Source organism: Pseudophryne corroboree, chromosome 6, assembly GCF_028390025.1.
Source record: "Pseudophryne corroboree isolate aPseCor3 chromosome 6, aPseCor3.hap2, whole genome shotgun sequence".
Taxonomy (NCBI): domain Eukaryota; kingdom Metazoa; phylum Chordata; class Amphibia; order Anura; family Myobatrachidae; genus Pseudophryne; species Pseudophryne corroboree.
In genome coordinates, this window is record NC_086449.1 from 350,043,784 (window position 1) to 350,069,420 (window position 25,637).

At 45.8% G+C, this 25,637-nt stretch overlaps 1 protein-coding gene across 3 annotated transcripts in view; it reads right to left on the bottom strand.

The window, feature by feature from the left end:
- Positions 1 to 25,637, bottom strand: part of ALPK3 (alpha kinase 3) — a 204,118-nt gene that overhangs the window by 59,109 nt on the left and 119,372 nt on the right. For all 3 annotated transcript variants that reach the window (XR_010179291.1, XM_063926567.1, XM_063926568.1), the window contains 2 exons: positions 22,422 to 22,547; positions 19,333 to 21,403 (listed from right to left, as the gene is read on the bottom strand). Coding sequence is in view for 2 of the 3 variants with exons in the window: in XM_063926567.1 (XP_063782637.1) it covers positions 19,333 to 21,403; positions 22,422 to 22,547 (2,197 nt within the window). In the remaining variant the exon portion in view is untranslated. The remainder of the gene's footprint in view (positions 1 to 19,332; positions 21,404 to 22,421; positions 22,548 to 25,637) is intronic.

Genomic DNA, 25,637 nt, shown 5'->3' on the forward strand with positions numbered 1-25,637 from the left:
TATCTCCAGTGACTTTATCTCCATCCAAGGCTTAGTAAATAGACCCCTATGTGCTGTATTACCCGGCTCAGTAGAGTGGGATACAGGGAGACTCACCCCGCTTCCAGGAGTGATCAATACATTTGCGAACGCTGAGTGGACACCATCGCTCCGTGAACGTATAGTGAACACAGACGCCCAAGTGAACACTGACACACCGGTCACACAGCCGCCTATGTTGCGAGTGGGACCCCTGAGTACACAGCGTCTCAGACGGAAGCGGGAAAAACAGTTTATGGCGGGAGACTAAGAGAAAACTGGTCATGAACCGGGGGGAGGGGCGACCAGGGGAGCGTCTGACTCCCCACTGCTGACATCAACCATAGGGATCGCGGCCTTATACTACCCCTGGAGCCTATGATCCCTAAGGCCTAGCGCTGGTGCACTCTCGGTGGCAGCCGCGTCAACAACTTTTGGTAGTCTCCTCCCAACACAGTGCGGCTGTGTCTGCCTTCCCCCTCTAAGCGGAACCGATACCTTACCTTCTCCCTGTGCTCCAGCCACAGCCTGGTAACGTCTGCTGGACCTGCTAGTATATCCGTCACGGACGCCCGCCGAAACAGCACTGTACTCGTGGTAAGCACGGTTGCGAACCGGCTCCTGCCACACCAAACAACTGATTTGCCTGAGCCAGGAGGCGGGATACATGGACGGGGCCCGTCCATGTATCCTGCTGCATGCTGGGAGGCCGAAAAGCTTTGACCGTTTGGTGCAAATCCACTGTCGCTCCACCATATCCCAATGTATCCTGTGGAAACCCTGTGGACCCTTGCAAGAGAAATGACAGCTAGAAGCAAATTGATTGATTTGGGCAACTCCTCCACTTTATTTCTATCCAAGGTTTTATTCATCTCCCCCAATAAAAATGGAATAAACATTTTGAGTAAACTGTGTAATACGGTGGTATACAGCCTACAAAGGCTAAGAAGACTGTTCTGAAATATGATAAGTTTACATAAGGGTGTGATTTTCAGGGAATGCTTGAAGGTTTGTAAGTTAGGGCAAAGTGTTCTTGTACAAGGGAGGTAATGCCACAGTGGGTGCAGCCCAAGTAAAGTCCTTTAAACGGGAATGAGTGTAGATGAATGACAGATATTGGACAGAGCAGAGGGTGGACTTGGAGGATATTTTGGGACAAGTGAAGCAATTTATTTTGGTGCAGGTTTGTTAATGGCTTTGCATATTAATAGAAGTATTTCATATTGTGTTTAGTAAAATACAAGCAACCGATGTAGGGACTGATGAGTAGACCAGCAATACAAGAGTGTATAACAGAATTAGTGGCTGCATTCTAATTGGATTGTAATGAAAGGCTGGTAAGGAGAAGACCAGTAAGACAGGAACTGAAATCATCAGTGTAGGAAATTCTGAATACACAATTCCTGTGTGAGAGACATTAATATTCTGAAAAAGTTTTGTACATGTATGCAACATGATTTAGATAGAGGTTGGATATGTGGGGAAAAAGTACGGTTCAGAGTCAAGGATTGCACATGGGCCCTCATTACGAGTTGTTCGCTCGCTAGCTACTTTTAGCAGAAATGCAAACACAAAGCCGCCGCCCTCTGGGAGTGTATCTTAGCATAGCAGAATTGCTAACGAAAGATTAGCAATTGCTAACGAAAGATTAGCAATTCTGCTATAAGTATTTCCTTGCAGTTTCTGAGTAGCTTCAGACCTACTCCTAGATTGCGATCACCTCAGTCCGTTTAGTTCCTGGTTTGACGTCACAAACACGCCCGTGAGTAAAATAGCATAGTTTTGTGTAAAATTGCTTAGCGCGTGCGCCCTGCTGTGCATACGCATGCGCAGAACTGCCGGATTTTAGCCTATTAGCAATTCTGCTAAAAATAGCAGCGAGCGAACAACTCGGAATGACCACCATAGGCACTGAGCTTGAGAAGTAGACTTTATTGAGTAGTAGTCTTTATTGTCTGTTGTCAACAGAAATAGATATATCAGTTAGCTAGCTTTTATTGACTGCAGGGGAATATTATTAGCTCAGTTGTTGAAAGGCTGAGTTTGAACTGCAAGAGTTATCCAAGGTGAAATGTCAGAAAGACATTCAGTAACGGGGACCAGCACAGATGGTGAGAGATTGGGAGAGGATACATTTGTATGTTCTATGCACAGGATATTTGCTAAAATCTATAGTAGCTTACTAATTTAAAGAGAAGTGTATAGATAGAAAAGAACAGGGGTCTAGGAGTACCAAAGCTTTTGGTACTACTATTGACAGAGGAAGTAGAGAGGAGCTAAGTCCAGATACAAATGAGCAGGAGTTCTTTGATAAGTATGATGAGAACCAGGAAATTACAGTGCCCAGAAGACCTAGGGAATGTAGCACTTATATGAGAAGTGAGTTCCGAGCAGTGTCAAATGCAAACAAGAAGTCCAGGAGAACCAGTAGTGAGTAATGACCTTTAAGTTTAGACTAGAGATGAGCGCCTGAAATTTTTCGGGTTTTGTGTTTTGGTTTTGGGTTCGGTTCCGCGGCCGTGTTTTGGGTTCGACCGCGTTTTGGCAAAACCTCACCGAATTTTTTTTGTCGGATTCGGGTGTGTTTTGGATTCGGGTGTTTTTTTAAAAAAACACTAAAAAACAGCTTAAATCATAGAATTTGGGGGTCATTTTGATCCCATATTATTATTAACCTCAAAAACCATAATTTCCACTCATTTTCAGTCTATTCTGAATACCTCACACCTCACAATATTATTTTTAGTCCTAAAATTTGCACCAAGGTCGCTGGATGACTAAGCTAAGCGACACTAGTGGCCGACACAAACACCTGGCCCATCTAGGAGTGGCACTGCAGTGTCACGCAGGATGTCCCTTCCAAAAAAACCTCCCCAATCAGCACATGACGCAAAGAAAAAAAGAGGCGCAATGAGGTAGCTGACTGTGTGAGTAAGATAAGCGACCCTAGTGGCCGACACAAACACCGGGCCCATTTAGGAGTGGCACTGCAGTGTCACGCAGGATGTCCCTTCCAAAAAACCCTCCCCAATCAGCACATGACGCAAAGAAAAAAAGAGGCGCAATGAGGTAGCTGACTGTGTGAGTAAGATTAGCGACCCTAGTGGCCGACACAAACACCGGGCCCATTTAGGAGTGGCACTGCAGTGTCACGCAGGATGTCCCTTCCAAAAAACCCTCCCCAATCAGCACATGACGCAAAGAAAAAAAGAGGCGCAATGAGGTAGCTGACTGTGTGAGTAAGATTAGCGACCCTAGTGGCCGACACAAACACCGGGCCCATTTAGGAGTGGCACTGCAGTGTCACGCAGGATGTCCCTTCCAAAAAACCCTCCCCAATCAGCACATGACGCAAAGAAAAAAAGAGGCGCAATGAGGTAGCTGACTGTGTGAGTAAGATTAGCGACCCTAGTGGCCGACACAAACACCGGGCCCATTTAGGAGTGGCACTGCAGTGTCACGCAGGATGTCCCTTCCAAAAAACCCTCCCCAATCAGCACATGACGCAAAGAAAAAAAGAGGCGCAATGAGGTAGCTGACTGTGTGAGTAAGATTAGCGACCCTAGTGGCCGACACAAACACCGGGCCCATTTAGGAGTGGCACTGCAGTGTCACGCAGGATGTCCCTTCCAAAAAACCCTCCCCAATCAGCACATGACGCAAAGAAAAAAAGAGGCGCAATGAGGTAGCTGACTGTGTGAGTAAGATTAGCGACCCTAGTGGCCGACACAAACACCGGGCCCATTTAGGAGTGGCACTGCAGTGTCACGCAGGATGTCCCTTCCAAAAAACCCTCCCCAAACAGCACATGACGCAAAGAAAAAGAAAAGAAAAAAGAGGTGCAAGATGGAATTGTCCTTGGGCCCTCCCACCCACCCTTATGTTGTATAAACAAAACAGGACATGCACACTTTAACCAACCCATCATTTCAGTGACAGGGTCTGCCACACGACTGTGACTGATATGACGGGTTGGTTTGGACCCCCCCAAAAAAAGAAGCAATTAATCTCTCCTTGCACAAACTGGCTCTACAGAGGCAAGATGTCCACCTCATCATCACCCTCCGATATATCACCGTGTACATCCCCCTCCTCACAGATTATCAATTCGTCCCCACTGGAATCCACCATCTCAGCTCCCTGTGTACTTTGTGGAGGCAATTGCTGCTGGTCAATGTCTCCGCGGAGGAATTGATTATAATTCATTTTAATGAACATCATCTTCTCCACATTTTCTGGATGTAACCTCGTACGCCGATTGCTGACAAGGTGAGCGGCGGCACTAAACACTCTTTCGGAGTACACACTTGTGGGAGGGCAACTTAGGTAGAATAAAGCCAGTTTGTGCAATGGCCTCCAAATTGCCTCTTTTTCCTGCCAGTATAAGTATGGACTGTGTGACGTGCCTACTTGGATGCGGTCACTCATATAATCCTCCACCATTCTTTCAATGGTGAGAGAATCATATGCAGTGACAGTAGACGACATGTCCGTAATCGTTGTCAGGTCCTTCAGTCCGGACCAGATGTCAGCATCAGCAGTCGCTCCAGACTGCCCTGCATCACCGCCAGCGGGTGGGCTCGGAATTCTGAGCCTTTTCCTCGCACCCCCAGTTGCGGGAGAATGTGAAGGAGGAGATGTTGACAGGTCGCGTTCCGCTTGACTTGACAATTTTCTCACCAGCAGGTCTTTCAACCCCAGCAGACTTGTGTCTGCCGGAAAGAGAGATCCAAGGTAGGCTTTAAATCTAGGATCGAGCACGGTGGCCAAAATGTAGTGCTCTGATTTCAACAGATTGACCACCCGTGAATCCTTGTTAAGCGAATTAAGGGCTCCATCCACAAGTCCCACATGCCTAGCGGAATCGCTCCGTGTTAGCTCCCCCTTCAATGTCTCCAGCTTCTTCTGCAAAAGCCTGATGAGGGGAATGACCTGACTCAGGCTGGCAGTGTCTGAACTGACTTCACGTGTGGCAAGTTCAAAGGGCATCAGAACCTTGCACAACGTTGAAATCATTCTCCACTGCGCTTGAGACAGGTGCATTCCACCTCCTATATCGTGCTCAATTGTATAGGCTTGAATGGCCTTTTGCTGCTCCTCCAACCTCTGAAGCATATAGAGGGTTGAATTCCACCTCGTTACCACTTCTTGCTTCAGATGATGGCAGGGCAGGTTCAGTAGTTTTTGGTGGTGCTCCAGTCTTCTGTACGTGGTGCCTGTACGCCGAAAGTGTCCCGCAATTTTTCTGGCCACCGACAGCATCTCTTGCACGCCCCTGTCGTTTTTTAAATAATTCTGCACCACCAAATTCAAGGTATGTGCAAAACATGGGACGTGCTGGAATTTGCCCATATTTAATGCACACACAATATTGCTGGCGTTGTCCGATGCCACAAATCCACAGGAGAGTCCAATTGGGGTAAGCCATTCCGCGATGATCTTCCTCAGTTGCCGTAAGAGGTTTTCAGCTGTGTGCGTATTCTGGAAACCGGTGATACAAAGCGTAGCCTGCCTAGGAAAGAGTTGGCGTTTGCGAGATGCTGCTACTGGTGCCGCCGCTGCTGTTCTTGCGGCGGGAGTCCATACATCTACCCAGTGGGCTGTCACAGTCATATAGTCCTGACCCTGCCCTGCTCCACTTGTCCACATGTCCGTGGTTAAGTGGACATTGGGTACAACTGCATTTTTTAGGACACTGGTGAGTCTTTTTCTGACGTCCGTGTACATTCTCGGTATCGCCTGCCTAGAGAAGTGGAACCTAGATGGTATTTGGTAACGGGGGCACACTGCCTCAATAAATTGTCTAGTTCCCTGTGAACTAACGGCGGATACCGGACGCACGTCTAACACCAACATAGTTGTCAAGGCCTCAGTTATCCGCTTTGCAGCAGGATGACTGCTGTGATATTTCATCTTCCTCGCAAAGGACTGTTGAACAGTCAATTGCTTACTGGAAGTAGTACAAGTGGGCTTACGACTTCCCCTCTGGGATGACCATCGACTCCCAGCAGCAACAACAGCAGCGCCAGCAGCAGTAGGCGTTACACGCAAGGATGCATCAGAGGAATCCCAGGCAGGAGAGGACTCGTCAGAATTGCCAGTGACATTGCCTGCAGGACTATTGGCATTCCTGGGGAAGGAGGAAATTGACACTGAGGGAGTTGGTGGGGTGGTTTGCGTGAGCTTGGTTACAAGAGGAAGGGATTTACTGGTCAGTGGACTGCTTCCGCTGTCACCCAAAGTTTTTGAACTTGTCACTGACTTATTATGAATGCGCTGCAGGTGACGTATAAGGGAGGATGTTCCGAGGTGGTTAACGTCCTTACCCCTACTTATTACAGCTTGACAAAGGGAACACACGGCTTGACACCTGTTGTCCGCATTTCTGTTGAAATAGTTCCACACCGAAGAGCTGATTTTTTTGGTATTTTCACCAGGCATGTCAACGGCCATATTCCTCCCACGGACAACAGGTGTCTCCCCGGGTGCCTGACTTAAACAAACCACCTCACCATCAGAATCCTCCTGGTCAATTTCCTCCCCAGCGCCAGCAACACCCATATCCTCCTCATCCTGGTGTACTTCAACACTGACATCTTCAATCTGACTATCAGGAACTGGACTGCGGGTGCTCCTTCCAGCACTTGCAGGGGGCGTGCAAATGGTGGAAGGCGCATGCTCTTCACGTCCAGTGTTGGGAAGGTCAGGCATCGCAACCGACACAATTGGACTCTCCTTGTGGATTTGGGATTTCGAAGAACGCACAGTTCTTTGCGGTGCTACTGCTTTTGCCAGCTTGAGTCTTTTCATTTTTCTAGCGAGAGGCTGAGTGCCTCCATCCTCATGTGAAGCTGAACCACTAGCCATGAACATAGGCCAGGGCCTCAGCCGTTCCTTGCCACTCCGTGTGGTAAATGGCATATTGGCAAGTTTACGCTTCTCCTCCGACAATTTTATTTTAGGTTTTGGAGTCCTTTTTTTACTGATATTTGGTGTTTTGGATTTGACATGCTCTGTACTATGACATTGGGCATCGGCCTTGGCAGACGACGTTGCTGGCATTTCATCGTCTCGGCCATGACTAGTGGCAGCAGCTTCAGCACAAGGTGGAAGTGGATCTTGATCTTTCCCTAATTTTGGAACCTCAACATTTTTGTTCTCCATATTTTAATAGGCACAACTAAAAGGCACCTCAGGTAAACAATGGAGATGGATGGATACTAGTATACAATTATGGACGGACTGCCGAGTGCCGACACAGAGGTAGCTACAGCCGTGAACTACCGTACTGTGTCTGCTGCTAATATAGACTGGTTGATAAAGAGATGTCGTAGTATGTATGTATGAAGAAGAAAGAAAAAAAAAACCACGGTTAGGTGGTATACAATTATGGACGGACTGCCGAGTGCCGACACAGAGGTAGCCACAGCCGTGAACTACCGTACTGTACTGTGTCTGCTGCTAATATAGACTGGTTGATAAAGAGATGTCGTAGTATGTATGTATGAAGAAGAAAGAAAAAAAAACCACGGGTAGGTGGTATACAATTATGGACGGACTGCCGAGTGCCGACACAGAGGTAGCTACAGCCGTGAACTACCGTACTGTGTCTGCTGCTAATATAGACTGGTTGATAAAGAGATGTAGTAGTATGTATGTATAAAGAAGAAAGAAAAAAAAACCACGGGTAGGTGGTATACAATTATGGACGGACTGCCGAGTGCCGACACAGAGGTAGCCACAGCCGTGAACTACCGTACTGTACTGTGTCTGCTGCTAATATAGACTGGTTGATAAAGAGATGTCGTAGTATGTATGTATGAAGAAGAAAGAAAAAAAAACCACGGTTAGGTGGTATACAATTATGGACGGACTGCCGAGTGCCGACACAGAGGTAGCCACAGCCGTGAACTACCGTACTGTACTGTGTCTGCTGCTAATATAGACTGGTTGATAAAGAGATGTCGTAGTATGTATGTATAAAGAAGAAAGAAAAAAAAACCACGGTTAGGTGGTATACAATTATGGACGGACTGCCGAGTGCCGACACAGAGGTAGCCACAGCCGTGAACTACCGTACTGTACTGTGTCTGCTGCTAATATAGACTGGTTGATAAAGAGATGTCGTAGTATGTATGTATGAAGAAGAAAGAAAAAAAAACCACGGTTAGGTGGTATACAATTATGGACGGACTGCCGAGTGCCGACACAGAGGTAGCCACAGCCGTGAACTACCGTACTGTACTGTGTCTGCTGCTAATATAGACTGGTTGATAAAGAGATGTCGTAGTATGTATGTATAAAGAAGAAAGAAAAAAAAACCACGGTTAGGTGGTATACAATTATGGACGGACTGCCGAGTGCCGACACAGAGGTAGCCACAGCCGTGAACTACCGTACTGTACTGTGTCTGCTGCTAATATAGACTGGTTGATAAAGAGATGTAGTAGTATGTATGTATAAAGAAGAAAGGAAAAAAAACCACGGGTAGGTGGTATACAATTATGGATGGACTGCCGAGTGCCGACACAGAGGTAGCTACAGCCGTGAACTACCGTACTGTGTCTGCTGCGACTGGATGATAAATAATGATATAAAAAATATATATATATCACTACTGCAGCCGGACAGGTATATATATTATATAATGACGGACCTGCTGGACACTGTCTGTCAGCAGAATGAGTTTTTTATAGAATAAAAAAAAAAACACCACACAAGTGAAGTCACACGACGAGTGTTTAACTTTTTCAGGCAATCACAATATAGTATACTACTAACTATACTGGTGGTCAGTGTGGTCAGGTCACTGGTCAGTCACACTGGCAGTGGCACTCCTGCAGCAAAAGTGTGCACTGTTTAATTTTAATATAATATGTACTCCTGGCTCCTGCTATAACCTATAACTGGCACTGCAGTGCTCCCCAGTCTCCCCCACAATTATAAGCTGTGTGAGCTGAGCACAGTCAGATATATAATATATACATAGATGATGCAGCACACTGGGCTGAGCAGTGCACACAGATATGGTATGTGACTGTCTTGTACTCCTGGCTCCTGCTATAACCTATAACTGGCACTGCAGTGCTCCCCAGTCTCCCCCACAATTATAAGCTGTGTGAGCTGAGCACAGTCAGATATATAATATATACATAGATGATGCAGGCATGCAGCACACTGGGCTGAGCAGTGCACACAGATATGGTATGTGACTGAGTCACTGTGTGTACCGTTTTTTTCAGGCAGAGAACGGATATATTAAATAAAACAACTGCACTGCTGGTGGTCACTGTGGTCAGTCACTAAACTCTGCACTCTCTTCTACAGTATCAGCCTCAGGTCAATCTCTCTCTCTCTCTCCTAATCTAAATGGAGAGGACGCCAGCCACGTCCTCTCCCTATCAATCTCAATGCACGTGTGAAAATGGCGGCGACGCGCGGCTCCTTATATAGAATCCGAGTCTCGCGAGAATCCGACAGCGTCATGATGACGTTCGGGCGCGCTCGGGTTAACCGAGCAAGGCGGGAAGATCCGAGTCGCTCGGACCCGTGAAAAAAAACATGAAGTTCGTGCGGGTTCGGATTCAGAGAAACCGAACCCGCTCATCTCTAGTTTAGACATGATAAAATCATTGACTACCATAGTCATTGCAGTCTCCATGGAGTGTTGGCAAGATTGTGGGGAATATTCATTAACAGATCTTTTAAATGTCACAATTTCAGCACTCCCCAGGGGATGTAGACATTTTGACATTCATCAAACTCCGAAAATGCTTTATTTTCGACAAAATTTAGCATTTTTTTTAATTTAACGTCTAAGTGCCGCTGCTTCTCGGATTTGTTTAAAGTTTGTTTACTACTTCCAGAAGGCGGCTTGGAGCATGTTGTAATCTGTACAAGGTGAGTGCTAATCCAAGCTTTGTGTATCTTTGTGTGTATATATATATATATATATATATATATATATGTATGTATAACAATATCTCCCTTGTGCAGCATGAAAAAAACAGAGGAGACAAGTGTGCTGCAGGGGTGAAAATGACCACTTTCTGAAAGGCTGTCTTCTCCAAAAGACCAGTTTTTTGGAAGTGATACTTTTCTGATGGGAGCATAATGAATACTGAAAAATTGTGTGAGAATACAGTGAGAATTGAAAAGTAAACATTCTCATTGCACAATGTTTCATGATAAATATGCCCATGTGAGGGAAGGAAGCATGTGAAACAACGTAAGCAAATTGGATGGTAATCAGAAAGGCTATCAGGTCTCTAGGTCGACAATGTCTAGGTCGACCACTATTGGTCGACAGTAACTAGGATGACAGGGTCTCTAGGTCAACAGGTCAAAAGGTCGACATGAGTTTTTCACAATTTTTTTATTTTTTTGAACTTTTTCATACTTAACGATCCACGTGGACTATGATTCGCTCGCCATGCAAGGGGACACGGTGCACTAATTGGGGTTCCTGGTCACTGTACGGAGAAAATTAAACATTTTTTTTTTAACTCATGTCAACCATTTGACCGGTCGATCTAGAACATGTCGACCGTGAAACCCTGTCGACCGTGAAACCCTGTCGACCTAGAATCCCTGTTGACCTAGTTACTGTCGACCAATAGTGGTCAACCTAGACACTGTCGACCTAAGTGTCATCGACCCTCAATGCCACACCCATCTGAAAGAGAGAGTTTGATTCATGCAGTAGTTTTTTTTTTCAGCATAGGATACTATCTGCAGGTGGTCATAATAGATAATTACATTTGCAACAAGACTTCCTGTTTGCAAAGACACAACTATGCTTTGTACCTAAAAAGTTTCACTCTAATAATTAACAGCACAGTAAAACATCTTGGTAAGTCATTTACGATGGGTTTACAGTTTTCTTGTGGTCCAGTGCTGGCAATATCATAAAGCACACAATACGCAGTAAAAGGTAGGTTTATATACAACAATGCAAGGCCATAATGAGGGGTGTGCAAATAATGTCGCGCCCCGGGCACAAAGCCAAGGGAGCATCACATGTTGGTACCCTTTTGTAACTTGCAGGGTCGTCAGAACATTTATAAACTGGGGGGGCAAGATATACCCTTATTTGACATCCCTGGGGGCGGAGCCACTGGGAGGAGGAGGCGGTACTACGGGGACGAAATGGAGGCGGCAATGGCACCACGGTGGGGAGAAGGTGGAAAGAGAGAGGGAGAGTGTCAGGGAAAGAAGGGGGGGAGAGACAGGTGTCAGGGAGAGAGAGGGAGAGCGAAGGACAGTATCAGGTAGAGAGAGACAGTGTCAAGGAGAGAAAGGAGCAAGAGGAGAGAGAGTGTTAGGGAGAGAGATAGAGAGGGGAGTGAGAGTGTTAGGGAGGGAGAGGAGAGCGTTAGGGAGAGAAAGAAAGAGAGAAGAGTGAGAGTGTTAGAGAGAGAGAGAGAGTTGCGAGTGTTGGAGAGAGAGAGGAGAGAGTGTTAGGGAGAGAGAGAGAGAGAAGAGTGAGAGTGTTAGAGAGGAGAGTGTGTTGGAGAGAGAAAGGAGAGAGTGTTAGGGAGAGAGAGAGCGAGGGTGTTAGGGAGGGAAAGAGAGGAGAGAGAGTGTTAGGGAAAGAGAGGAGAGAGAGTGTTAGGGAGAGAAAGAGAGAGGAGCAAGATTGTTAAGTAGAGAGAGTGGATGGAGAGAGTGTTAGGGAGAGAGAGAAGAGAGAAAGGAGCAAGAGTGTTAAGGGGATAGAGACAGAGGAGCGAGAGTGTCAGGGAGAGAGAGGGGAGCGAGAGTGTTAGGGAGAGAGAGAAAGAGGAAAGAGAGAGTGTTACGGAGAGAAAGAGAGAGATAGGAGCGCGGGTGTTAGGGAGAGAGAGGAGCGAGTGTTAGGAAGAAACAGAGAGAGAGAGGAGCAAGAGTGTTAGGGAGAGAGAGATAGGAGAGAGTGCTAGGGAGAGAGGAGAGAGAGAGTGTGTTAGGAGGAGATAAAGAGAGCGAGAGTGTTGGAGAGAGAGAGAAAGGAGCGAGAGTGTTAACGGGATAGAGAGAGAGGAGCGAGAGTGTTAGGGAGAGAGAGATGCGAAAGTGCTAGGGAGAGAAAGAGAGAGAGAGGAGCAAGAGTGTTTGGGAGAGAGATGGAATGGGAGAGACACTCATAGGTGTGCGCAGGGGGGGTGCCTGGTGCGCACAGGCACCCCCTAATGTCTGGCACCCCGATCTCACATGCCTGATGCAGTGATTGCCGAGCAGGCTGATTACTGTCCCCTCTGCGCTGCACCCTGTCAGGACTGCATTACTGACTGGACGCCTGGGTTAATCAAGGATGCCACTGCCACCGGCTTTCAAATTCCCAGCTCCACCTCCATGTACAAAAACAGTGTGATGTGATGTGATTACGTCATGCTGCTCGCACGCCCATCCGTCACACGCCCACCTCTCTCCTTCTATGCTATGCCAACGCCAGCCACTGATGAGGAGCAGCATGCAGCCAGCGTTCCTCTTAGGAAGACAAATTCAATACTGGCAGACGGTCGGCAGCAGCATTGACAAGTCACTTGTTTTTCCAGCAGCAGCAGTAACTAGTCTGTGACTGTCAGTGTCAGTGAGTGACTGACTTGTAAGTAAGCTGCTGCAGCTTGCAGGGTAAAGAGAGGGGGAGCCAGACCAGGCTAAGGAGGAGCAGTGTAATTGCAGTGAGTGCCATCAGGGGTGTTTGGTGCACACCACAAAATCTGACAATGGCCCTCATTCCGAGTTGTTCGCTCGTTATTTTCCTTTGCATCGGTGCGATTTTCCGCTAACTGCGCATGCGCAATGTTCGCACTGCGGCTGCGCCAAGTAAATTTGCTAAGAAGTTTGGTATTTTACTCACGGCATTACGAGGTTTTTTCTTCGTTCTGGTGATCGGAGTGTGATTGACAGGAAGTGGGTGTTTCTGGGCGGAAACTGGCCGTTTTATGGGTGTGTGTGAAAAAACGCTGCCGTTTCTGGGAAAAACGCGGGAGTGGCTGGAGAAACGGGGGAGTGTCTGGGCGAACGCTGGGTGTGTTTGTGACGTCAAACCAGGAACGAAACTGACTGAACTGATCGCAGTGGCAGAGTAAGTGTGGAGCTACTCAGAAACTGCTAAGAAATTTCTATTCGCAATTTTGCGAATCTTTCGTTCGCAATTCTGCTATGCTAAGATACACTCCCAGAGGGCGGCGGCTTAGCGTGTGCACTGCTGCGAAAAGCGGCTAGCGAGCGAACAACTCGGAATGAGGGCCAATGTATCTGCTTTATTAGGATTGGTACAAAGGTGGATATTTTATATGCGTTGACCATCAATAGATGGTGCTAGACACGCCCAAAAGGCGGTGCTAGACACACCCCTCCGACGGTGCACCCCCTAATAAAATGTGCTGCGCACGCCAGTGGAGACACTACTGTACTGGTCCTGATTACACAGCAGCACAGCTACAGGTCTCTCATGGAGACGGGCACGCCTCTGCATTAGGCCACAAACACCCACAAATTGCGGCACTGCTCTGCTGGGAGTTGGGGCCGGGTGGGAGAGCGCCGTTGCCTGGTCCCAGTGTTGCATGGAGGTTATGATGTGCGGTCTTTGAAATGACCGCATATCGCTCCTCCTGTGTACATTGGGGGTAATTCAGAGCTGATGGCAGCAGCAAATTTGTTAGCAGTTGGGCAAAACCATGTGCACTGCAGGGGGGCCGATATAACATGTGCAGAGAGAGAGTTAGATTTCGGAGGGTTATTTTGTTTCTGTGCAGGGTAAATACTGGCTGCTTTATTTTTACACTGCAATTTAAATTTCAGTTTGAACACACCCCACCCAAATCTAACTCTCTCTGAACATGTTATATCTGCCCCCCCTGCAGTGCACATGGTTTTGCCTAACTGCTAACAAATTTGCTGCTGCGATCAACTCTGAATTAGGCCCATTGGCGGTGCCTCTCATGTTTGGGGGGGAAAGGGACAAGTTGCCCCCTTGCCCCACCCATTCCGACGCCTCTGGTAACTTGCATGGTAACAAGTAAGGAAAATCTTGTGGGAAAATAAATATGACCTTCAGTGCCGGATTACCAAATAGGCAGAGTAGACACCAGCCTATAGGCCCCTAGCCCTTTTAGCCCAGCGACAACGGATCAAAATAATATTGATTTTGCTCTTGAAAGAAAATTACAAATCAAGCTTTCTTAACTTGTTTCCATCAGTTTGAAAAAATGAATCAACTCCAAAAAATGTAAACTTTACATCAAAGACTATATTGAGACAATACTATATTAATGTAATGTACCCATTAACAATTTAAATTACATGAACTGTACACATCAGATTCACCTTACAGTTTCCAGATCAGCACTGGACCTTCTGCAGTCACACTCAATTGAAACAAATGGACGTTCCTGATCTAGTAGAATTATTTAATTTTATCCTATACACATACAGAAATTACTGTATTCAGACTCCACTACTGATGCTAGATTTTTTAAAACCATAAAATTTAGTTCCATCATACATAATGTTTGTAATGGGTACTGCTGCTGAGCAAACAACAAAGAATGATACACCATTAATGCTTAGATTCCTATGTGTGTGTAGACAGGTCATTGAAGTAAATAACTTTCAATGAGTGTGCTACGTTATCAAGAATCATATAAATGCCAATTTCCCTGTAAATTCCGTGTTATAAAATAATGTAAAACTGTAAATAGCTGTGCCACATGTATAAACATTTGGAATTGCTCATGGGGCCTAATTCAGATCTGATCGCAGCAGCAAATTTGTTAGCTAATGGGCAAAACCATGTGCACTGCAGGTGGGGCAGATAAACCACGTGCAGAGAGAGTTAAGGGGGGTACTCACAGAGCGATGTTCACTTAATTTCTAAACAATCTGACCAGATTGCTTAGAAATTAAGAACAGCACTCCATGTGTAGGGGTGCCGGCGACAGCGATGCAAGGCACAGCACGTCGCTGTTGCCGGCTCTAAATTGGGCATGCATGCATGCCCAATCTAGTGAGATCACTCATTTCACTGCTGGGCCTCGCTCAGCACACATTGCGCTGTGCTGAGTGGGGGAGAGATGTGTGCTGAGCGGTCTGTGATAGATCGCTCAGCACACATCTCCGGGATAAATCTCCTGTGTGTACCCGCCTTTAGATTTGGGTGTGGTGTGTTCTAACTGAAATCTACATTGCAGTGTAAAAATAAAGCAGCCAGTATTTACCCTGCACAGAAACAATATAACCCACCCAAATCTAACTCTCTCTGCAAATGTTATCCACCTGCACTCACTGCACGTGGTTTTGCCCAATTGCTAACAAACTTGCTGCTGCGATCAACCAGTGGCGTAACTACTGCCCCAGCAGCCCTCGCGGTGGCTTGGGAGCGCAGGGCTGCGGGGGCGCTGCCACTGATTTAGCGCAGATTGACATGCGTCCGCATGTCAATCTGCTGTCTCCTCTCCCTTCTTCCCTCCGCTGCTGTGATGGAGGGACACGGAGGGCACCGATCTCTGATTGGCTCACGAACCGCCACTTCCTTTAACAGACCCGCCGGAGACCCAGGAGGTACACAGGAGAGGCGCGCGCTGTGCCCTCCATGTCCCTCCATCACAAAACAGCGGGGGGGGGGGGGGGGAATTTAACTGGCACTGGGGGAGCATATTCAGCACAGGGGGAGGGGGAGCATATTTTGCACTTCGGGGGGCATATGTGGCACTGAGGGGGCATATGTGGCACTGGGGGGGTATATGTGTACCTGGCACATGGGGGGGGGTATATTTGGCACTGGGGGCATGTGAGTACCTGGCACTGTGGGGGAATATCTGGCACTGGGGGCATATGTGGCACTGGGGGGGTATATGTGTACCTGGCACATGCGGGGGCTATATTTGGCACTGGGGGCATGTGAGTACCTGGCACTGTGGGGGAATATCTGGCACTGGGGGCATATGTGGCACTGGGAGCACAGCCCTAGCAACAAGCACTACCCCCTAGCAACGAGCATGACACCCAGTGTATGAAACCCCTGACAACGAGCATGACACCCAGTGCATGAAACCCCTGGCAACGAGCATGACACCCTGAGCATGAAAACCCCTGGCACCGTGCATGGAACCAAGAGCATGAAACCCCTGGCAACAAACAGGTAATTTAAAAGTAATTAGAAGCCTTACTGTAGGACTTAATGTGTAATGGGCATTGCGGTGTGTGGCATAATGTATCATGGACATTGCGGTGTGTGTCATAATGTGTCACAGGCATTACGGTGTGTGGCATACTATATCACCGGCATTGTGGTATGTGGTATAATGTCTCAGGGGCATTGCAGTGTGGCATAATGTATAACGGGCATTGCGGTGTGTGGCATAGGGTATAACGGGCATTGCGGTATGTGTCACAGGCATTACGGTGTATGGTATACTATATCACGGGCACTGTGATATGTGGTATAATGTCTCAGGGTCATTGCAGTGTGTGGCATAATGTATCACGGACATTGCGGTGTGTGTCATAATGTGTCAGGCATTACGGTGTGTTGTATACTATATCACGGGCATTGTGGTATGTGGTATAATGTCTCAGGGTCATTGTGGTGTGTGTCATAATGTGTCACAGACATTGTATGTGCTATAATGTATCAGGGGCATTGCAGTGTGTAGCATAATGTATAACGGGCATTGCGATTCCTGGGGGTCATTCCGAGTTATTCGCTCTGTAAAAATCTTCGCATCGCAGCGATTTTCCGCTTAATGCGCATGCGCAATGTCCGCACTGCGACTGCGCCAAGTAAATTTGCTATGCAGTTAGGAATTTTACTCACGGCTTTTTCATCGTTCTGGCGATCGTAATGTGATTGACAGGAAATGGGTGTTACTGGGCGGAAACAGGCCGTTTTATGGGCGTGTGGGAAAAAACGCTACCGTTTCCGTAAAAAACGCAGGAGTGGCCGGAGAAACGGAGGAGTGTCTGGGTGTGTTTGTGACGTCAAACCAGGAACGACAAGCACTGAAATGATCGCAGATGCCGAGTAAGTCTGGAGCTACTCAGAAACTGCTACGAGGTGTGTAATCGCAATATTGCGAAAACATCGTTTGCAATTTTAAGATGCTAAGATTCACTCCCAGTAGGCGGCGGCTTAGCATGAGCAAATCTGCTAAAATCCGCTTGCGAGCGAACAACTCGGAATGACCCCCCGTCATAATGTGTCACAGGCATTACGGTGTGTGGCATAATATGTCGGGGGCATTACGGTGTGTGCATATTGTGTCATGTGCATTATTGTGTGTGGCATAATGTCTAAGGGCCATTGCAGTATGTGGCATAATGTATACTGGGCATTACTATAAGTAGGAAAAATTACAAATAATGTAAGGGGCATGAATCAGGATTATTTTTCTTTCCTGTGGTGGCTAACGTCTGGGTGTGCAGGTTGCAAAACTGTAGTATAAGGTAGTCTTTTTCTGCAATGCCACGCCCCTTTATGCGAAGCCACACCCATTTCAATGAAGCCAAGCCCCCTTTTTGCGGCGCGCGCATATTTGTCCCTTTACTAGTGCCAATTATGGGGGGGGGGGGGGGGGGGGCACCGAAGAATTTTTTGGCTTGGGGGAGAAAAATTTCTAGTTACGCCACTGCGATCAACTCTGAATTACCCCCACTGTGCGATCATGAGTGTATCCCATTTTGTAGTTGTGAGCAAAGAGGAACATGTGTATGGTGTTTGCTCAGGGCCGTGTTAACAGCAGTATAGGCCCCTGGCAAAGCAATGCACTGGGTCCCTACCCATCCTCCAGCGTTAGGGGTGGGTGGTGATATAAGTAGCATCTTTGATGTCCCGCAGGTGATAGGGGGTGTTCTATCTTCTGCTCAGCGTGTAGGAGCTGGAGCGGTAATTTCTGCTAATTACTCCTTTACTACACAGATGGTGGGAGATGGGGCAGGAGACCACTAAACCTTAGAAGAGGGCATTAGGGTGAATGAAGGGGCCACGGTACATGACTTTCAGGGTGGTAGGAGGTGTTTAATACGCAAGGGAGGGGCGCATAGTGGAGTGCACGTAATATTCATAATTTTCTGCCGGGAGGGCAGCTTGCTTGACTGCAGAAATCTCCAGTTCCTGGTAATAGATTTCTTAGCTTTCATGGGGATAAAAAAAACTAGAGAGTCCCACCTTTCAGGAGATACTGGGGACTTGGGGATCAGAGTTCAGGAGACAGAGCAATCCACTGACGAAAATATAAAACTGCATATCAGGCATGTGGAGCTGTAGCAGGGACCAGCTGCTGGAAGGCTGATATCTCTGGTTCTAGGGTTAGTAGAGACAATGCCAGTGTCCACCAAAAAGGGAGAGTGCCAGCTTTTGGAGTATACCCTCAGAAAAACTGTAACTCAGACAGAACCTTAGATCTGGCTGGGAATAGTAATTAGATTGGGACCACTGCTTTGGAGTTGTATATCTCCGGTTCCCCAAAGTGGTGTGCGCTGCCCGGGAATGGAGAGGCATCACCTAGCAACCCCTACAACTCACCGAGCTGAGGAGCCTACCAGTGAGTCATATGCTGTGGGTAACGTCTCGGTGAGAGGAGTGCTGGTCTGAGTGGGAGCACTGAATGAGCGGCAGAGTGAGAGAGCAGCTTCAGGAGCAGAGCACAGGAGCCGGGTGTGGTTGCCAGTAGCCAGGGGGTTATGCCCCTGATACCATATTATTTTCCACACAGTAATGCCCCTTACAAATTATGCCAAACAGTGAGGCTATCTACTATTAAACTTCCTGCTCATTGTCAGGGGTTTCTTCATGCCACGGACCACCTCCTATTTGGCGCCCGTGGTCACTTGGATCACTGCAGCATCAAAACTGTAATGCCTCTACCAATTAAAGTATTGTAAGTTAGGGATCACAAGGACAGCTGCTTTTCGGAGCAGAAGTCCCTGCACAGGAGTAATGCTGAAATGCTTTGGTAGTTAAGTAGCCACTGCTGCAGCTCTCAACCAGTTAAACTTAATTGTTGGAGGCCAATAGTATAATTAATAGGCCCCATATTCACGAAATGTCAACATTTCTAAAGCTGTGTTCAAAATCAATTATTAGCAATGAATGAAAAACTAGTACAACTACAACTACTCATAAATCTTGATTCTTATGAATGTACTGTAGATTTCTGACTGTAACTATACAAATAGCAGAAATTTACTAACTTATCCGCAACTGGCTTATTAGAATCTAGCAATTGAATTATTGTGTTTTAGTTTTTCTATACTGATTGCTCTACAGTAATATTATTGATGATACAGAAACTAGCAGACCACTGTTCTGTAACTCATTTAGTGCCTCACCTTTATAAGGATCATTTACTTTTTTAGTTTCTGTAGACTGTGCATCTTCTTTAGACAAAGTACTTTTTGTTTCCTGTGCACCAGATTCTGCATCCTTCCCTTTATCTACTTCTTCTTCATGTATCTTTGGAACTTCCAGGACTCCCAACCTTCGTATTGTGCCAGGGGAACGTTTCTCAATGGGTGGAGATTGGGAAGTCAAGAAGGACTTATTCCTTCTAGATTGTCCTGGAGACACATTGGGGCTCTCTTTTCTGGAGGGAGGTGAAAGTGAGTCTGTGCTTCCAATATTTTCATCATCCAGTTGTTTAGACTTAGGGAGAAATATTTTACGGCGTGCACCAGAAGCCAGCTCTTCTGGAGTTGCTGAAGGAATTGGAACTAGATTTTCAGTAGATTTCCATTTGCGGCTGCTGTCGCTTTCAGAATCAAAATGCATACTTTCAAGGGTTTGTTCAGCAGGTAGGCTACCAACGACTATGGAAGGTACAGATAGGGCAGCAGTAAAATCTGTGCCCGATGCTATTTTAGCTGCTATTTTTCTTGAAGTTGATGGACTAAAACTTAGATCTTCCTTGCTCAAGACAGTTCCCTCCTGTGTGGCTTTTGAACTCCTCCTAGGTGTTACTGGACTCAGTGGGGCACTTGACACTTGAGATATTATATCATCTTTCTTTGAGGAATCAGTCAAAGGAATGGCTGGACTTGTTGGCAAAGAATCCCCATTCTGAACCATGTCTTCCTCAGAAGCTGGGGTCAGTTTACCTGATGTGGAACTGGAATGCATACTCTCTGTGCTCTGTGGGGAGTCACTATCTTTGCCAGATTCATACATTTTCCTGGGACTTGGCGGACTTAAGTTTCTTTCAGGTAAATAACTATCTACAGGTGACTGTAGATGGGCACCATCAATTTTTGTTTTACCTTTTTCATCTGGCTTATGATCTACAACATCTGCTGTTTTTATGTGTAACAACATCAACAAGGAATTTTTCAGCGTTGTTACCAAACTGTGATCCTGCTTTTCTTGTTTTGCCTTATTGTCCTGAACATTTTGTTGACTATCTGTATGTGAAGTTGTGGATAGTTCAACTGTCTTGGGCTGCGTCTCTGTTGCATTTGTGCTCTTAGTTACTGATGTCACAAGCTCTTGCCTGTGTGTCTCTTCTTTGGGTGCCAAAGGTGGAATTAGTTCTACTTCATAATGTTCTGCTTCATAATGATCTTCCCCCAATGGTAAAGCCGTTGGAGAGTTTAAAGAACTAGAATCTATGGAACTTTCCCCATTACTGGTCACTCCTGACTCCAGAGCTTTTTTAACATCACGAAGAAGAGTTGCCACAGACTGATTTTGTTCACTTGATAATAACTTTGATGAACTGTCACATGCAAAATCGATATCCAGGACATTTTCAGACATATCTAAACAATGTATTTGAGTCTCCACATTGGGAATTTCTTCACTAACTAAATTTTCATCTGTTACTATTGCTTTCACTTCCTGTGATGTGCTTGCTGGTCTAGTCAAGGATCCAACAGATATGTCTCCTAAACGTGGTTGTTCCTTCACATCCTCCATCATTTCAACTTCACTGGATAAAATGCCTGCAATGCTGACATTTTCTGTCAGACTGTCATCGGAAATCTCCCTGACCTTAAGTGTAACTTCATCTCTTTCCACGTCCTTCATCCCGCTTGAAACTGCAGTAGGTTCAGATGCATCTTTATTCATCACATTCATTCGTTGGTTGTCACTTATATCAATCACATATGCTTCCTCTGAACTGGTCTCCAGGAAGGACAATGGTGAATGCATAGGTATAACCAACGGAATAACCTCATTTATCTGAAGAGTTTCTAGTTGTTCACCTTGACTTACAGTGTCCACAACAGGTATTGACCCTACTTGTGTAGAATCCTCGATTTCCATATATATTGGAATTGGTGAGCTTGGACATTTAATAAGATTAACATTGTCCTCTGTGTTTTCTTGTGTTTCCATACCCTTTATTTCAGTTGTGTCAGTTTGTTCCTGTACAGTTGATTCTGCACCTCCTGAGACTTCACTTATCTAAAAAAATATATATATATGAGTACTCAGGTCCTTTACATAATTTTACAGCATAACATCTGTCCTATTCCAGGAACAACACACAGTCAATGGGGATGTAGTCTTGTTGCTGACAATCACAATGTTGACAGTAATAATGTCAACATGGTTAAAATGTGGACACCAACATGTTGACACGTGAAATGTTAACACAGTTATAAGGTCGACATGGCTAAAATGTTGAGAATAGAAATTTTAGGGTTGGTTTTGGGGTTAAGATTACGATTAGGGTTGGTGTTAGGCTTAAAATTTGGTGTCAACAATATGTACCAGTCGATATTTTGTCTTTCAACATTTTGAGCATGTTGGCATTTTGTCAGTGTCGGCAGATTGCAAGTCAACATTATGGTTGTCAACATTCTGAAATTGTTGACATTTTGTCGTCATAATGTACAGGTCAACATTATGGTGTCTAAATAATGACTGTCAACACTGATTGTTAGCAAGCATACAGAACCCCCAATCAATGATTTAGGAAAGTTATTTAGTCGGTGTGTTATACATACAGAACCCCAATCAATGATTTAGAAAAGTTATTTAGTCGGTGTGTTATATCGCCTTTGTTCAAACATTTTCAAAACTGCTCCAAAACCATTTATTCAAGACATACTGTACAAATAACAGATATATACTGTACAAATAACATATATCTATTTAAAAACAACATATGATGTTGTTCTAATTAAGAATGCTTTTCAAGAGAAACCTAAAATAAATATGCCCCTCTCTCTGCAGATACTCATAACAATTTTTGTATTTAAATTTAAAAAAAAATTCTAATGATTAAGTTAAGAGCTCAGTACCATTATTCATAATTCCCCCTAATTTCATAATTCATAATTTCTAGATTATCTAAGATAATAAAATTATTACATAAATAATGTATTCAGCAAAAAAGGTTCAAGAGTAGCTGTAAAACAAAATAAAAATAGTTTCCTTTATTATGACCATATGCCATTTTTTTCCCCTATAAGCGTACCTTCTCTGCCTCTGCCTTCTGACTGATTTCTAGCTGCTTCTGCAATAGTGCATACGCTTTCTGCAACGCCATATATTCCATTTCCAAATTCTGCAGCTTCTGGAGTGTCTCTTTTCGGGTCTTCTCCTGATAAATAAAACATAAGAACAAAAGTATAATCATTTATTTACAAAATTTCAAAACAAATTTATCAGTAGAAATTAAACTTTCAACAGTGCATATACCAGCATGTTGGGGCTTCACTGCACATGCGCTGACCCACATGCATGCTCAGAAGAGCAAAGAGGTTCCTTGAGTCCATACTGAATGGCTTCCCAATCAGGAGGCATCAGGCGGGTGGACAGTCATTGCAATGGACCATCGATGACATGCTTCGCCACTGGCTGCACTCTTTTCTTACAACACAAATGCTGTATACTGTATATAATTTTGAAAGAAAAAAATGGTTCTGGTGTGAACTAATGGGACTCTAACCCCATGTTCTTCACTTCTTTTCACTTACCTGTACACCCAGAGAAAGTCCTAATGTACAAAGTGCATTGTGGCTCTCACTTCTGGAGACACTGTTCTACTGATACTTTACATGGAGTAATTGATTAGTGTGAGACCCTTTGTATCCAGATGCTCTTTGATTTGTTTGGTTCATCTTAAAGATCTCAGATCACTTTCTGAATATTTTACACATGTAAAGGCATCTTATATTGTTTGTAAAAAACAAAACAATTTTGAGGTATATTGGGACGCATTAGCCATCAGAAGTGTAATCCTTGGAGCTGGTTTGTAATAATGTGAAGTTCATTATTAAAGCACCCTAATATTGGGCCTAATTTAGACCTGATCGCAGCAGCAAATTTGTTAGCAGTTGGGCAAAACCATGTGGGGTCATTCTGAGTTGATCGCTCGCTGACGTTTTTTGCAGCGCAGCGAACATGATACTACTGCGCATGCAGTGGCGTAACCCCCCCCCGATCACTTTGAGGCGTGCAGGGCTGCGGGGCGCCCTAGCTTCCGCCACTGATTCTGTTTTGGGAAGGAGGGACATGGAGGGCACAGTGCGTGCCTCTCCTGTGTGTCCTTCCTGGGGCTCCGGCAGCAGCTGCGTGCCTGTTAAATGAAGTGCCCGTTCATGAGCTCGGATTGGCTCACGAACCGGCACTTCATTTGATAGACACGCCGCTGCCGCCGGAGACGCAGGAAGGACACACAGGGGAGGCGCGCGCTGTGCCCTTCATGTCCCTCCTTCCCAAAACAGCACAGCACAGCAGCAGGGGAGCCCGGGGGAAGGGGGGGGGGTATACCTGGCACTGGGGGAGCATATTTGGCACTGGGGAAGGGGGGGGAGCATATTTGGCACTGGGGGGCATGTTTGGCACTGGGGGAGCATATTTGGCACTTGGGGGGGCATGTTTGGCACTGGGGAGGAGCATATTTGGCACTGGGGAGGAGCATATTTGGCACTTGGGGGGGCATATTTGGCACTGGGGGAGCATATTTGGCACTGGAGGGACATATTTGGCCCTGGGGGCATATGTGTACCTGGCACTGTGGGGGAATATCTGGCACTGGGGGCATATGTGGCACTGGGAGCACAACCCTAGCAACAAGCATTACAAACACAACACCCAGCTCATGAAATCCCTGGCAACAAGCATTACCCCCTAGCAACGAGCATGACACCCAGTGCATGAAACCCCTGGCAATGAATATTACCCCCTGGCAACAAGCCTGAAACCCAGCACATGATACCTCTGGCAACAAGCATAACACCTACCGCATGAAACACCGGGCAATGAGCATGACACCCTGAGTATGAAAACCCCTGGCACCGTGCATGGAACCAAGAGCATGAAACCCCTGGCAATGAGCAGGTAATTTAAAAGTAATTAGAAGCCTTACTGTAGGGCTTAATGTGTAATGGGCATTGCGGAGTGTGGCACAATGTATCACGGACATTGTGGTATGTGGTATAATGTCTCAGGGGCATTGCAGTGTGTGACATAATGTATAACGGGCATCGCAGTGTGTGGCATAATGTATCACGGACATTGCAGTGTGTGGCATAATGTATCACGGACATTGCGGTGTATGTCATAATGTGTCACAGGCATTGTATGTGCTATAATGTATCAGGGGCATTGCAGTGTGTAGCATAATGTATAACGGGCATTGCGATGCATGGCATAATGTGTCACATGCATTACGGTGCGTGGCATAATGTGTCAGGGGCATTACGGTGTGTAGCATATTGTGTCATGGGCATTATTGTGTGTGGCATAATGTCCAAGGGTCATTGCAGTATGTGGCATAATGTATACTGGGCATTACTATAAGGAAGAAAAATGACAAATAATGTAAGGGGCATGAATCAGGATTATTATTTTTTTTTCATGTGGTGGCCAACGTCTGGGCGTGCAGGTTGCAAAACTGGGGTATAAGGTAGTCTTTTCCTGCAATGCCATGGCCCTTTATGCAAAGCCACGCCCATTTCAGCAAGGCCACGCCCCCTTTTGCAGAGTCATCCCTTTGCTAGTGCCAATTATGGGGGGAGGGGGGGCGCCAGAGAATGCTTTGGCTTGGGTGAGAAAAAATTCTAGTTACGCCACTGGGTCTAGGTATTGCACTTTTTGTCATTGAGCTTCACCTTTCATAATTCATGACATGCTCTGATGCTATTGAACATTGTTGTCTACTCTGATGATGTGAATGTGTTATTATGCCTGACTCTCATTTCTCACTCGTTGTGTACCATTTTTGTGTTCTTCAAAAAACCCTAGTAAAGATATTTTCCCAAAAATGTAGCCACAACTTCCTCTGCACCAACCTAACAGGCTGTATCCTGCACACTGGGAGAAGAATGCTGTAAGTAAAGCATGTAAAAATGATCACCGTGAACCTTTTCACATTTTCTGAATGAACAATCAGCCTTTATTACGTATGTCCTCTATGTCATTGCCACTAGGTTATTTTTCATTCAGTGAGTCACTGACCTCTAATCCCAAGAACATGTCAGTCACTGCAGAATTTATGACTAACATGCTCCCGCTATACTGGATATGTTTCCACTCATACAGATGTGTTTATTTTCTTCAGTAAGGATGATGAAATCACCTGCTTCTTTTAGTGTGCGTGCATTTAGTTGGGCAAGATTTGCAAATCCAAAAATGGGAATAGCAAATCAGTGTCAACATTCTGTGCAGCTGAGAATGAGGTCATCTC